We start from the raw sequence: 15549 nt of genomic DNA on the forward strand, positions 1-15549 counted from the left end.
TATAAATTTTTACATAAAATATAATAAATAATCATATTTTTTAAATCCCAAAATAATAATAATATTAAAAAAAATATTCTAACAATATTTTATTTAACTTTCATCTAAAATCATCTTATCTCATCTCACTATTTAAACTCTACCTTAATGCCATTCTCTTGGTATCTTATTTCTCGTGTTGGTTGGGAAAAAAAAAATTCTCTATTTTGGGTGGACCTAATGAAAATTGAAATAAAAAGAAAATAGTTGAGAAAAAGTTGATTTCGAACGCGATCTCATGTTGATTGAATATTCTTCTTAATTTTGCGCTTTCCAGCCAACCTTTTCGCCACCGAGTCACTGACAGTGCCTTCTAACCTTGACGTGAAATTTCCTATGATTTTTCAGGCCACGCTATTGTGTTTGTAAAGTAAAATATGACCCATCAAGCAAAATTCAATTATGGATTTAATGAGTTATGGAAATGAACAAAGAAATCATGATTTTAACATTATGTGTGAAGATTAAGAGAAATGCTATTAAGGCTCATGTAAATTAACCAGTCTATTTGCATTGATAGGTTAAACTCAACTTGTAAAAAAAAAAAAAAAACTAGACCGTGAAAGCAAATACTCGCTCACTTAGTAAATACTACAATATATCCGGCTAAACTCGACTCGACTAAAATCCGTTAAGATCCGATCTGCTCATTTATGTCTAAGTAGACTCATTAGCTCGACTCGATTAAAACTCATTCATATATTGATAAATATATACATACACATATGTATATATATATATATATATATCTATTAGCTAATAATATAAGCATAACATTTTTATAATTAAATATATAATATGTAACCTAATTACTTGTGCCTATATATTAAATATGCTTTATAACTTTATAATTTGTACAATAATCAGTCAATAAGATTTAATAATTTCATATACTAATATGTGGAGACCATATATAAAATAGATATATGCTATCATATTAAGTGTATGCATTAATAATTTATGTAGGCATATAATATTGTTATTATAGATAAATATCAACTAGCTATATATTAATTATTTATAAATTTTAAAATCTTATAATTCAATAGAGGTTCTACTTGTTAGTTGTACAAATTCAATATTATATTTTTTATTTATCTAATTTATTAATTATTAAATCTTATTCAAAAAATTTTAAAAAAAATAAACAACTCGATGAGCTCGAGCTCGAGTTGGAAATTTAACTTACCGAGTCGAGCTTGAACAAAGGTTAAATAAAAATCTCGAACTCAGGCTCAAGCTCGAGTTTAAGTTTTTTGAGTCGAGCCGAGCTCGGTAAGCTAAAGACCGGCTTGACTCAATTATAACACTAAATGCTACTATGCCCCTAAATTATACTACTCATTTTGCTCTCTTGATATATGATGCTAGTTGACTTATTAAAAGATACTAAAAACATAAAAATAAAAAGATAGAAGAAATCAAAGGGTAAATGAGTGATATAAATTAGGAATATAGTAGCATTACTCAAAGATTAATTAGTGTGATCTATAAATTTCAATTCAAATATTTGAATATAAACTTAGAAGAATTGCATTGGATTTTTCTTGCTTTCTTCACTTGGAGGGCGGAGAGCAGGTTTCTAACTCAGGATATTAAACTTATCATTCAAAACTTTTATCATATTATAAGATAATTTTCACATTTTAATAATTGTAAACACAAAATGAAACCCAGTTTAATCAAACTAAGTTTTAAAAATTCAAACTATTGATTTATCTAATTGATCTAATTGTACAATTTTCAAATACAAGTGAAATTTTTGTACTTACCATATTTAGGTTAGATTCATTATTTTTCTAGCAAACACAAAATCTTTCATGAGTTAGAACATCAGAATATTATTTGTTTACAAATAAATTTTTTTTTTTTTTTTTTTTTTTTGGTCAACCGATATATAGCCCCATGCATGCTAATTATGTTGAATTAGTTTGCAGCCTTTCCCGTATCCCATTGGGTGGATATAGACATGAATGATGACAAGAAACTGAGAGCTATGTCATCAATAATCATATGAAAAAATGAGAAAGGGGGTAAGATAAGCACTAAGCAGTAGTAGTACCCCAGCAGTTTTGGTATTGTGGGGTAGATCATGATGGATGGTGGGTGTCAGGGTATTTTGAATTAGGAAAACGTTAGTTTGGCCTCTCCTTTTGTTTATTCATTTTATCGTTAATGTATTTAATTTTTTAAAAAAAAAAATTTACTTAATGATTAAGAAAATAATTTTTAATGTATTGATGTATTTTTTTTTATTTTTTAAAAATATTTAAAAAATATGAGAAAAAAAATCAAAATTCCCTTACAGTTAAATGGACGACCGAGTAACACTGCTTTTTGAATTATATATATTAATGAGTAATGTTAGAAAGAAGTCATTGTAGCAATGTACACTTTACACTTACTGCATGGCTATTTTTGATTGATCGTTCCTAACACTCACTTAGAGAGATGTATGGTCTAGATGATATCACATCATATGTATAAAATAGATACTCTCAATAGTGAATTCTATCTATATTTATTTTAAAATAAATTAATTCATGAAGTACTGCAAGGAACAGGAACTCAACATCATGATGATGCATTATGCATGGATATTTTATAAACAGCATCCAATAAAGGAGCTCTCGTGCGGGTGGTGACCGTTTGATCAGTGGTTTGATACACACACAAAGGGATATATAGATATTCATATCCATGAGTTTTTTCGTGAAATTCAAGAGATAATTTAATTTGTTCCGTTGGTACATGATGACTGGCCGCATTTGCAAGGGCCATCATGTTATGGTGCTCATTTAACTTGCAGCTGGTGTCTGTTTAAGGCAGTACTACTGCTAGCAACAAAGTTAGTTAATATATAGTTCCTTCGGTACGAGACTGTCATGATGATAACTCGATGAATACAGTGAGATATCAAAATATCTCATCTTATCTTATTTTAATATTTAATTACTATAAATATAAATATTTTAATATTTTAATTTTATAATATTTTTATTCAACTTTATCTCTCTATTTTTTTAAAATTTCATAAAACATTTTAACTCAAACTATTTCATTACTATTTACAAACTATTTTATTATAATTTATAGATCATTTCATCTCATCTCATCTTATTATCTAAATTAGGTTGCAACTTGAACGAGAAAAAAAAAAGTTGTTTCTTATAAGAAGTGCTACAGGCACAATAAGAAGATTCCTAAACTTACATATCAACACGATTTTATATAAAGAAATTATATTTACAATTATGAATACGCAAGTGTCACGTAATTATTTTGAAAAAAAAAAGAAGACCTACTTGAATAAAATCTAAATTTTTAATTGTAGATGAAGATCTTACTCATTTTCAAAATAATTACACGATACTCACACATTTCATGATTGTATTTAATATTAGTTGTCAAGATAGAACCCCAACCATCAAATGAACCATATTAATTCCGTGTTATGAATTATAACACAAAGCTAGCCCAGCACTTTAGCTAGCTTTTGGGTCTTCCAAATATTCATCAGAAGCTACAGAATATATATTCATTATCTCTATCTCTCAAGCAAGAGCCCATTTTACACTAAATTCTAATATACTTGGAGATGGTCGACTGGAGAGGCTACAAGGCTGGTTCTATTTAGGCAAATCATTCTTGGCTTGGCTCGTATTTTCATGTTATTGCCTATTGGGGGGACGGTGCATGAGAATGTAAATGCGGCAAGAAATGGGGTTTCTTCTCGGTCCAGCTTCTAGTCTGCTAGCTATTGCCTAGCCTTACAATCGCAATAGCAAACTATATGTTATCAAGTATACATACACCAATATATATGTATATGTGTGTCTATATATATTCTTGTTGTTTAAACCGATGGGAAGAAATTAAATTTATTATTTATTTTTTATATCTTAATGGACCTAACTAAATGAAATAGAGTATAGAGTTTAGATTTGAAATCAGGAGTAAGAACTTCTATTCTAATATCATGTCTGATATTATATGAAATTATCATTTATCTCAAAAATTTAAAATGACGATAAGATATATATTTTATTATTTATTTTATATCCTATCAAAACCATGCATGTTGTGGTCATTTTGTTTCAAGAGCAAGCAGGTACGTACGTTGTTAATTTTGTCACTTGTCTATACATGTAATATATAAAAGGAAATGATTTAAACTTGAGTATATTGGATATTGATCCGTATAAAATAAGCTTTCTTGGGCCTGTTTAGTTGCATCTGGCTCATTTGAAGCCCATGGAAGATTTGGATTGTAAATGTGGACAGCAGCACTGACGTGAAGGCCGAATTGGCAAACAGAAAAGCCTGACAAGATACTGATATTTCAGTTTCGACTTTTCTTTATGCTACACTAACTATAAAAGAGAAAAGGGCCATTTGGGCCGCTGCTCCGCGAACCAATATACTTATTTTTTGGCAGTCGAAAAGTATGCATTTTTAGGGGAAAAAAAATGTTTAATTCCGTCATCAATCCGAACACGTATTAAGCCAAAAAAAAAAAAAAATCCACAAAATATTTTATCCTATTGTTAATCTTAGTTTCCTTAACAAAATAAATTGATAGATGCTTGGCACCAAATCAGCAACACCATATTTTTAGAAATTCTCCTTTATTTTAGGAATTGAATATTCTTTCCATATTTTATTTGTTATTATGTACAACTTATAGTCATGTATCTATTTATTTGTGAATTTCTTCATTGTAAAGGCATGGTCCAGAAATGAAAAAGATTCATATTGTATAAATTTGACATGGAATCAGCCTAACCATGATCCCTTCTCTATTACCTACATGGCCTCCTTTTCCAACCCTCTTACTCCCCATACTTCTTTCATCCCTTTGATTCTCCTAATCTTATTATTGTTTTTGGACTACTTACTGGAGATAATTTTTTAAAATGGTAGAAAGCCATGACTCGTGCTCTTAACGCCAAGAACAAATTCAGTTTTGTTGATGACACTCTTTCACCACCCAAACCCACATCCACATGACTATCACTCGCCCTGATATTGTATTTGCAGTAAACATTTTCAGTCAGTTCATACATGTTCCTCACATGCAAGCTGTCACTTGTATTTTTTGTTACATCAAAGGCAGTTCGGGACAAGGGTTTTTTTTCTCCTCCTCTTGCGGTTTACATGTTACCGCCTACACTGATTCATATTGGGCCAGCTGCCCCACCACTCGTTGCTCCACTACAGGATTATTTCATTCAGTTAGGCACAAGCCCCATTTCCTGGCGTACAAAAATACAGACGACAGTGGCATGATCTTTACTGCGCCATGGTTGTCACCACTTACGAACTCACCTAGTTGAAACAACTCCTCTATGATCTTGGTGTTTCTTATTCTGAACCCATCAACTTACATTGTGACAACCCTATGTTTCATGAACGTACTAAATAAATTGAGATTGACTGTCACATCATTCGTGATAAGATCCGATCAGGCCTTCTTACATCTTTTCATACTTCTTCCCATAAGCAAGTTGCTGATATCTTTACCAAAGGATTAGGACGGAACACTTTTTCAAATTCTCAAACAAAAATAATATTATAAAATTATATTCTAATAATATTTTTATTTTATAATATTTTTATTTAATTTTTTCTCTCTTATTTTCTAAAATTTAATTCAACTCAAACTATCTCACTACTATCCACAAACTATCTTGATACTATTTATAAAATTCTCATCTATTCTCGTCCTTGTATGCAGGGCATCACCGCAATCCAAAACCGACACTGCAAAGCATGTGAGGGGGAATTAGACTAGACCAGACCAGACGCAAAGCGGCAAGAGCTGTGCATGTGATGTGAGGTTGATGGAACCCTTACGAAAGAGAAAAAGGAAAAGGACATCGCCCCCACTTCCTCCTGCTGTGGCGTGGCCTCACTCACTCATGACAACTTTTGACCCCACATTCCCAACTTGCATTGGAGCAAATGCCTTTTTAAGACCGCAGCGACACCCCCCTCGGAGATCACAGATATGCCTTTCCTACTGCAGCCAAAGGTGGGAAGACACAAGCCTTACGTACTCAGCACAAACCTTATATCATAACATGTATACTTTTTGCCCCCAACTTGGATGGATAGACCAACACAGCAAGGCATTGGCTAGTTTAGCTCAACTTGATTTAAAGCTGACAACAAAGACCATGACCATTGCAGAAAAAGTGTTGGCTGCCACGACTTGGGGCCCGACATTCAGCGTGCCAGCTAAAGAGACCGCACTTTGAAAGGGTCTTTCCTGGTGGATAGTCATGCGTTCACAACTGAAAACTGCATTAACGGCCGTTCTTCAATATCTAGTAGAAAAAGCTAAAAATCTGATGGTTACCTCTCTATAGTCATTTATAACAAGCTATCTTTTATATATATATATATATATATATAATATATATATATATATTATAGCATATTGACCGTATTAACCTTCCCGGGTTATACCAGAAAGAAAGCCTCACTTCTGGTGTAAAAAAAATCCAAAATTGTTAGCTCGCTTTATATATTCACAACTATTCGCCCTAATCATCTTTACATTCATTGCGGCCTCCCATTATCTATGCTGTCAATGGTGACATGATCATATCACTCTTTATTTAATGATAGAAGTTTCTGTTTCAACCCCTTTTTTCTCACATCATGTAGTGGAGAATTTGTGGCAGTAGGTCTTGTAAATGACTATTCCATGAATATATATATATATATATATATACATACCTTTGGCAAATGGAGTGAGATATTCTCAGATCCGGAAGGAATTTTTAGCTTTTGGTGATGATGCCACCCTCCCCAAGTCGGCAAATCCTCTCAATTGTCGATTCTGGCAACATTTTATCCTCTCTTTGTCTAATCTCTCTCCTTTTTTCTTTCTTTCTTTGTTTGAGTCAGTGTCTCCACGTGATATTTTCTTGTTACTTTCTCGTAATAAGGTTCGTTACATGATTTTTTGAGGTAGGTCTTGGCCAATGGCCGCTTTTTTACTAACGGATATGCTTTTAAATAGGAGTTTTATGGTTTGTTTATTGAGATGAGATAAGATGAGTTGAAATGAACGTTGAATAAAATATTGTTAGAATATATTTTTTTAATATTATTTTTATTTTAAAATTCAAAAAAGTTGAATTGAGATGAAATACTTTAGAGGCTGTCCATTAGCTACTGAGTGATTTTGAGAAATTCTGTACAATTTTATTTTAATATTATTTAATTTCTCAATGTTTATAACAGATGGTGCTGGTGGGTGTAAAAATCTCCAGTACCATTGGTCACACCAAGTTCATGAACCTAAACCTTCTATTACGTTCATCCACAGTAGAATATCATAGCTTAAGATGGATAATCTTTTCGAGGTAGCTGCAAAATGACTTCATTGCCGCAGAAATCATAAATCATTTCTCATTGCTCACGGGGAGGAATAGTAATTGTTCACGTATTCAAAAAACAAGCAAAGAATAGGAGACAGAAAAAATAAAATAAAATCATGTGATGATCTCACATAACAATATCAAGAGCTTTCTCACGTTTTCCCCTTTGGAGTGATAACAAACTAAAGAAAACTTTTTAAAATGAGATCCCAAGTTAGTATTGCCATTGCCATGGAAGGGAGTGTTAGCTCGGCTGGTTGAATCCATTTAAGCCATTTGAAAATGACTCAATGGCATAAAAATCTAGCCCTCTTGTCCGTCCAGGTGCACCTCCTTTGAGTGAGGATAAATCCAACACAATCCTGCTCAAGCCCACATATACGATGCAAATAAATGTTACAAACTCACCAAATCTAAAAACAATGAGCAAGAAACTTACAAGTTGTTTGGAGTTGTTTTTAGTTCCGGACTTCCACACTTGATGATGATTTTCTGATCAATTTTTGATATTGCTAGGTCCATAGGAAACTCAACTCCTTTGGGTGCTGGATTGACATTTTACACAAATCAAATTTAATTTCAAAGGCATATAGAATGTACAAGAAGAAATGGAACACCAGTTTTATGTGATGTAATTGGGAGACTTCTTACATGCTTTTGGGGAAGTGGTGACATTTCCATCAAGTCCCAAGAGTTTCTACACCAGATGAAAGTTGTTGTCAGAACAAGTCAGTTGAAGAGAAATTATTCACTGGCCACAGACAAACAAAAGTATAAACATGGCATCCAGAAAAACATGGGTGCACAGCAGATTATCAGACAATTACCGTAAGACTCTCATAACACTCTTCAAGATTATCATTATACAAGATATGATCAAAGATGCCCGATGATTGCCCTTGCTCAATCTCTGCCTGAGCATTTCTGAGTCGCTTCTGGACCTGTTCCTCTGTCTCAGTTCCCCTGTTTTCAGTAATCAAATCAGAATCAAGATGATGGGATTCAAGGAAAAAATACCAAAATGGACACCTCTGACTCACCTTGCACGGAGGCGCTTCTCAAGTTCCTCCATCGATGGTGGACAGACAAAGATGAACATAGCATCAAGAGAACTAGCCTTCACAGACCTTGCCCCTTGAACATCAATGTCAAGAATGCATCTCTACATTGAAACCAGAGAAAAACATTTCAAGTTCGTAGAGAGAAACTCATTTTAATTTAACTAGGGAAAGTGAAGGTCACTTGAGAGTGCAATCTACAAGGTTCCTACAATCATCCAATACAAAAAATCAAATATTAACAACATCCCATGGCAAGGCCAAATCAGAAGACCTTGCATCTGATTTCAACTAGAACAAGCCCTCTCAGAATTGATATTACTTAAATGAATAGCATCTAATATATAGAAATTTCAAGAAATCAACTTCTTTTTTTGAGTAAAAAGTTTTATTAATGCTAATAGAAGAGTAGGCATAGCCCAAGTTCATAGGATGTATACAAGAGGAAACACCTAGTGAGGAAGAAGAAATAGATACAAGGAGATCATGAAAATCAAGCCAATTAAAATCAATAGCTATGCCAAGGTCCTTTGGACCAGATGGCATAAGGCCTGGTCTCCAAATGGGAGAACTGGGTTTGAACCCCCCACCCATGTATAAAAAAAAAAAAAAAAAAAAAAAAAAAAAACCAATAGCTATTGCCAATAGAAATAACATATTGAAAAAGAGAGATCTCAACTTTTGTGTTTGTTGCAATCAATATATCAACTTGGTTAAAATAATTATTATTAAGTACCAGAATGGTTAATGGTTTCTTCCAGATAACAGATCAACAAACTATAAGTTATAGGCATTTCTTTAACTTCCAAGTCATAAATTTATATGTAAACTCCCATTTATAACCAACAAAAAGGGAAATTATTATTTACATGAAAAATTAAATCTAAAACCCAGCTTTAAGAAAACAAAAATAGTCAGATATTTACCTTTCCCGCATCTGCTACCACTTCAACAGCTTCAACACTAGTTCCATAGAGATTCCCATGAACAGCAGCAAACTCAAGAAACTTGCCATCTTCTATCTCTCTCTCCATAGCACTTCGTTCAGTGAAATGGTAATGAACTCCATCCTTCTCCATGCCCCTTGGAGCCCGGGTTGTGTGGCTCACAGAGAATCCAAACATAGACGGGAATTCCTTCATGAGCATAGATATTAGCGTACCCTTACCTACTCCAGAAGGACCACTAATAACAACTGGCTTGTCAGCGTTGCCCCTCACACCCTTACTCCAAGCAACAACTTCAGTCCCCAATATTTTTCTCTGTTCCCTAACAAATTGGGTGTCCACCTACCAAGTATTCAAAATAATTGAACTCTGAGGTACAGTACAGAAATTATTAGGCAATTAGATGATGTTTACAACTCCCGTTTAGGGGTTTTCTTTTGGGAAATTGGGGGGGGGGGGGGGGGGGGGTTGGTATAAATAGAATAAGAAAATGAATGCTTCCATTTCAGTTTACATAGTATTTGAACAACTTCATTTGTTCTCAGTGACATCAGAAATGAGTCTATTTAAAAAATTTTAAAAAGAAACCTTTCTGGATTTTAATGTGACCCTGTTATCTCATATGCCATCTCAACTTTACCATATGGTCTGTGACTTCAGTGCTATGAGATAGCCAGACAAAATGACTTCAATTTTATGGTCTCCAAATTTGCTCCTATATAAACCCAAATATGCAGGATACCAACCTCAAGAAACCATATGCAATCATCTGGGACAGAACCTCTCTTAATCATCAATATTCGGTCCTCATTTAAAAGCACAGCTGAATGGCCTTTGCATGGTGTGGGTTTTGTTCCCAGCACAAGAGGATTCACCCTGCAAATCCTTCCAGAAATTAGTAACCACGACTGAATGAAGTAACCTTAAGGATAAAACTACAAACGACAAACTCACAATTTGCCTCTTGTTTGGTCAAAAATATGAACTCCAAGTGATAATGTTGGTTCATCGTTGACTCCACCAATCAGATACTGTTAAAAAAAAATCAATTGGGAAGATGCTACATCTGAAGAATCACTAAAGCACGAAGCATAGGGATATCATATAAGAATTGGATCATCATACTGCTTTATTGCCGATGACAGTGGCTGTTGCACAGCCCTGGGATTTTAAATCAAACCCATTTAGAAATCCCGTCTGCAGATCATCAATAATGAAAGCTGGCGCTTCACCCTGGTGACCAGAAGAAAATACAGATCAAAACTACGAGAAAGCAATCTCTTTGATCCACAATTGATATCATTGTCTAATTGCATTCCGCGAGAAAGTACGCATATATTCACTAAAATTTAATCCAAAATAAGAGAGCTAAAAAATATTATTAAAAGCTCACCATGGAGAACTCTATGCCTCCAATTCTAGATTCCCCCTGATCAATATACGCGGAAAGATGTAAGAATACACCAATCTTTCTCGATCTAGCAACATATGTAAAATTCTAGCTTGAAGGTGCATAGAAGGGCAGAAACTCCATTGAAGCAATCAAACAACATGAGACATGTCAACAAAATAAAAGCAACAAATCCAAACTCTTTTTTTTATAGGAAAAATCATTTCTGAGAAGAGAGTATTCGGGAGGTCCACTTGACACCAAGTCAAAGACTTGAGACGTCTGCAATGGACTGGTAAAAAATCCAAACTTGAAGCGCATAACACCGAAAAATACTCCAGAAATCAAAACCCGGATTCCCATTAATCTTTCGAATGCAAAATTCAAAAATACAAAAATTTACAAAAGTCCAATACCATTGAAATACACCCATGTTAGTTTTATCTGAAATAAAAGACAATTGAGGAGCGAGAGATCAATCTAGCAAAAATATATAAATCAAACAACTGATTGTAGCCAAACGCAGTGAATAATGCACTGGGGAAAAATAAACTGAAATAAGTCAGATTGAGACTCATTTACCTCTGAATAAGCAGAAAGCTTTCTGGCAAAAGATCGAAGGTTTTTCTCTTGAGCCGTATGAGAAAGGATCAATGAAAGCCGACCTTTTCTATGTCCGTGTGTGCGCTTTTTCAACCTCAAGTTTCTCTGAGGTTTAAAAAATCAAATCAGAACAAAGTTTGAGAAGGAAAAAAATAAAAGAGCGGTTGAGGAAGTCGCGAGAAAAGTTGTGAAGGCATTCCCCTATTTGTAGGGGAGAGAGAGTCCAGCGAGGATTAAAAAAAAAAAAAAAAAAACAGAGGAGGTGGCCCTTTGTTTGCATTCAATTCACGAAGACAGAAGACCGGCTTTCGTTTTCTTGTAAGGTTCTTACGAAGTTTCTTCCTTTTATTTTTGTAGGCATTCAAATATTATGTTTTGTTTATGTTTATTTTTATTTTTATTTCTTTTTCGAGGATAAAAAAAAACCGATGAATCAGTGAATCGGACCGGACAGAATAGGTGGATGGTGGGTTTGATACGGTATCAATTCTATTTTTCTCAAAACCGGTCGAAATTAATCTGGTTCTGATTTTCTTTTTTCTAACATCGGACCAAACCGATTCATATATTTTAAATTTTTTATATCATATAAAATATTTTTGTATTATATGATAAATTACTTATTAATATAATAATAAATCTTAAAATCCTATATAAATAACTATATATTATTAGTATAGTTTATTGTATTGGTAGTTATACTAATACTATATTCCTATATATTATAATATACTATAATATATCACTATAGTTTATAATACAAATTATAATATATATTAATATATTATTATATACTATAATATATAGTATATTATATATACTATATAATATATCTAAAAAATCGAACTTAACCGGATTGAAATCGATAAAATCGAAAGTATCGATTTAAAAATAAAATCGATGTAATATCGATTCTTCAAATTGATATATATTAATTCGATTTTAAAATATATTCAAAACCGAATCAGTCTGTCCGATTTCTTTTCCCCTATTCAACTTGGGCCTCTACAAATTCTTCTTTTTATTTTGCTTTTTCTTTAGGCTTAATCCAATATTGGTTCTCTTAAATCAATTACTTTGGTAAATTAGAATTACGAAAATTTCGTGGAAGAACTACACGTGTGTTCACGCATGATAGGGAGCTGACACGTCTGATGAAAAGTTCATCGGCCTTTTGCCCGTCCCAAAACGTAAAAATAAAAGGGGTTTTTTTTTTTTTTTTTTTTTTTTTTCCTTTTATTTTTTCATTGGGGGGAAGTAGATCCGAGAGGCTAGGATCCTATATACGGGAGGGAACCTGGCTAGATTTGGAAACATCTAACCAAAAAATAGAGACTGCTTAATTTTAGTTTTTGTTACAAAAGAGTGATTTCAAAACCAAACTCATTTTAAGTTATAGAATAGATAAGTACCGCAGTAAATATAAAATCTATAAAAAATAAATAAATAAACCTTTTAATAATAAATCTCATTTTATTTCAAAAAAATTATACAATATTTACAAAATCCACCCTTTAATATTAAGTCATCTTAAGGTGCAACCTGATTGTTTTATTGGTAGCAATTAGCATAATTCAAATATAATATTTGTGGAGTTGTGTTGGTGGGCCTCTCGTGTCCCAAAGTTCATCCAATTGACCAATTCTCTCCGTGGATTTTGACTTTCAAGCATTCACACTACCTATGACCTAATCAACTCTCGAAATGCAAAGGAAGCTGCCCGACTTGGCCTGGTTGGTTGAGTGTAAATTCAAAGATAAATTGATATAATATGTGAATAATAAAATAAAAGTTAAATTATTTATTATATTTTATATAAAAATTTAAAAAAATTATTTTAAGATTTAAAAGAATTGAATTGTTTATAAATTTGAGAAAGTTATAATGATGAGATGAGTTGAGTTGGGGTGGATTAAGTTAGTTTTGAATGCAATCGAATTTGAAATTTTGAAATTTTTTCATCTCATTATTATAATTTTTTCAAATTTATACACAAAATAAAATAAATAATTCAAAATTTTTAAATCTTAAAACAAAAATAATATTAAAAAATATATTTTAACAATATTTTATTTTATTTTTTAATTTTAATCTCAACTCATCTCATCTCTAAAAACAGACGAGGTAATACTTTGGTAAGTTTTGTAATTTATAATTAAGTTAGTGCTTCAATAATTATTTATTATAAATGAATTTAATTCTTAAAAAAATCATTAAAAATAAGTTTACAAAGTAATATGATTATATATGATACATTAAATCTATTTTATAATAAAAATATTTATAAAACGTATGAATTTTATAAGAACAAAAGACTTGGACCCTGTTTAGATTTGAAAAGTATTTCATCTCATTTTATCATTATAATTTTTTTAAATTTTCACACAAAATATAATAAATAATATAATTTTTTAAAATCTCAATTCAATTTTTTAAAATTCAAAATAATAATAATATTAACAAATAATATTTTAATAATATTTTTTTTAAACTTTTATCATTTATCTAAAATTATTTTATCTCATTTCATCTCTTGAATACAAACCAATCCCTATCCAGGCTGTCAAGGCATGTCATGGGCACCGTGGTGGTCAGACTTGGTGATATAGTTGATTACTTTTTATATGGTAAGATACCTTGGATTCCTTGTCGGGTCTGGAGGCCATGATTTCACAAATTCAAACTGTGTTTAAGATGTCGACAAAGGAAGAATTGCCTAAACCTACGGAATTCATTGGAAGGAAACATTTTATTTAATAACATTTTTCTTATATTAATAATAGAGAAGTACTGTAGCCACAAGTAAATTCATAAATTAATATAATTTTATATAAAGTATTAAATACTTTATAATAAAATAGATTTACATTATAATGTATCGCATAAATCAATTTATAAATTTATTTTATAAAATCTCTTTTAATAATCATCGACTCTAACCACTCAAATAATATAATAACACACAATATGTCCTAAATTTACTTGGCTATGCTTAGCAGAGAATCTAGGCACATAAATATTTTCTTCCCTGGCCTTTGCCTTTTTGACTTTTATAGATTACAAATTGATCATTTATTTAAAAAGAAATACGTGAAATTTACTAAAATTGCAAATATCGATTCTTTATTTTTATTTGAATCTCTGGACAAGCGTAAGGAATAAGTAGACTTGATTACAGAATATTCGATTGCGTCAAATAAGCAATATTATTAGACCGAACTTTCTTTGACAATTTGCACGTTATTAACTGTGACTTGAATAAGACTGAATTAAAAATAAAAAAACTTGTATTAAGAATAGATCGCAATTGGATTAAGATCTATGAGAGGTTTTGTCCATTCGATAAGAAGATACTAAATACACTTTAATTCGTAATATTTTACTTATTATTGTCTTGTTAAGGATGGTGACATTGCTAGTTTAATTGGACAAACTTGAATGCATGACACTAATCCCCCACCGCTTTAGACTGAACTTTCTTCGGCCGGATAGTGAAAATATTTCATCTCATATTATCTCAACTTATATTATTATTATAATTTTTTAAAATTTTCATATAAAAAATAATTTATTTTTTTTAAATTTTAAAATAATAATAATATTTAAAAATAATATTCTAATAATATTTTATTTAACTTTTATATAAAATCATCTCATCTCATTTCATTTTATTTCAATATCCAAACGAAACACAAGGCCACTTGCTTGAAGGATAGGCCACATCTTGCACTTTTGGATCAACTTTGACTATGAGTGCCGTGCAGTCCCCAACTGAGAGGGTCCATGCCTTCTTACTAAATTACAAAACTTTAGAAACAAAACAATGCAAAAGACACCAAATATTGCTGATTGGTATTAAATTTCAGCCCAAAAGGCCATTTTCCTCCCTTTAAATTGTTACAACTTTTAAATATTACCCTTAAAATATTAGAATTCCCATTTTATTCTCCAAACTCTTGCTTCATTTACGAATTGTTTTATATTTAAGATTCAATAATTAAGGTCGTGTCACATAATCGAATTTATGAAATGATTACATCTTTAACAATAATGAATAAATTGGAACTTTTGTTTTAAAGTGGGAACTTCAGTGACTTGTAATTTATTTTTTAATTATTTTT

At 31.6% G+C, this 15549-nt stretch overlaps 1 protein-coding gene across 5 annotated transcripts; it reads right to left on the reverse strand.

Annotated features, from left to right (window-relative positions):
* Positions 1-7435: 7435 nt before the first annotated feature.
* Positions 7436-11644, reverse strand: LOC121266060 (guanylate kinase 2-like). Of its 5 annotated transcripts, none has more exons than XM_041169763.1 (11): positions 11408-11643; positions 10829-10864; positions 10561-10668; positions 10390-10466; positions 10182-10311; positions 9415-9777; positions 8471-8592; positions 8258-8393; positions 8082-8127; positions 7870-7975; positions 7436-7792 (listed from the first exon to the last, which is right to left on the reverse strand). In XM_041169763.1, the coding sequence occupies exons 2-11, from the start codon at positions 10829-10831 to the stop codon at positions 7675-7677; spliced, it is 1209 nt and encodes a 402-aa protein (XP_041025697.1). In that variant the 5' UTR covers positions 10832-10864; positions 11408-11643; the 3' UTR covers positions 7436-7674. The 5 variants fall into 5 exon arrangements, 4 of the variants coding, with proteins under 4 accessions (XP_041025697.1, XP_041025696.1, XP_041025695.1 ...); XM_041169762.1 differs by having other exon boundaries at positions 7436-7795; positions 10829-10913; positions 11408-11641; XM_041169761.1 differs by having other exon boundaries at positions 7436-7795; positions 11408-11639.
* Between the last annotated feature and the right edge of the window lie 3905 nt (positions 11645-15549).

This window comes from Juglans microcarpa x Juglans regia, chromosome 5D (assembly GCF_004785595.1).
Source record: "Juglans microcarpa x Juglans regia isolate MS1-56 chromosome 5D, Jm3101_v1.0, whole genome shotgun sequence".
Taxonomy (NCBI): Eukaryota; Viridiplantae; Streptophyta; class Magnoliopsida; order Fagales; family Juglandaceae; genus Juglans; species Juglans microcarpa x Juglans regia.

Coding starts and splice junctions, on each gene's coding strand:
- LOC121266060 (XM_041169762.1), bottom strand. Junction 8,593..9,414: donor TGGTAGCAGATGCGGGAAAG/GTAAATATCTGA, acceptor GTTTCAATGTAG/AGATGCATTCTTGACATTGA. Junction 7,976..8,081: donor CACCACTTCCCCAAAAGCAT/GTAAGAAGTCTC, acceptor ATGTCAATCCAG/CACCCAAAGGAGTTGAGTTT.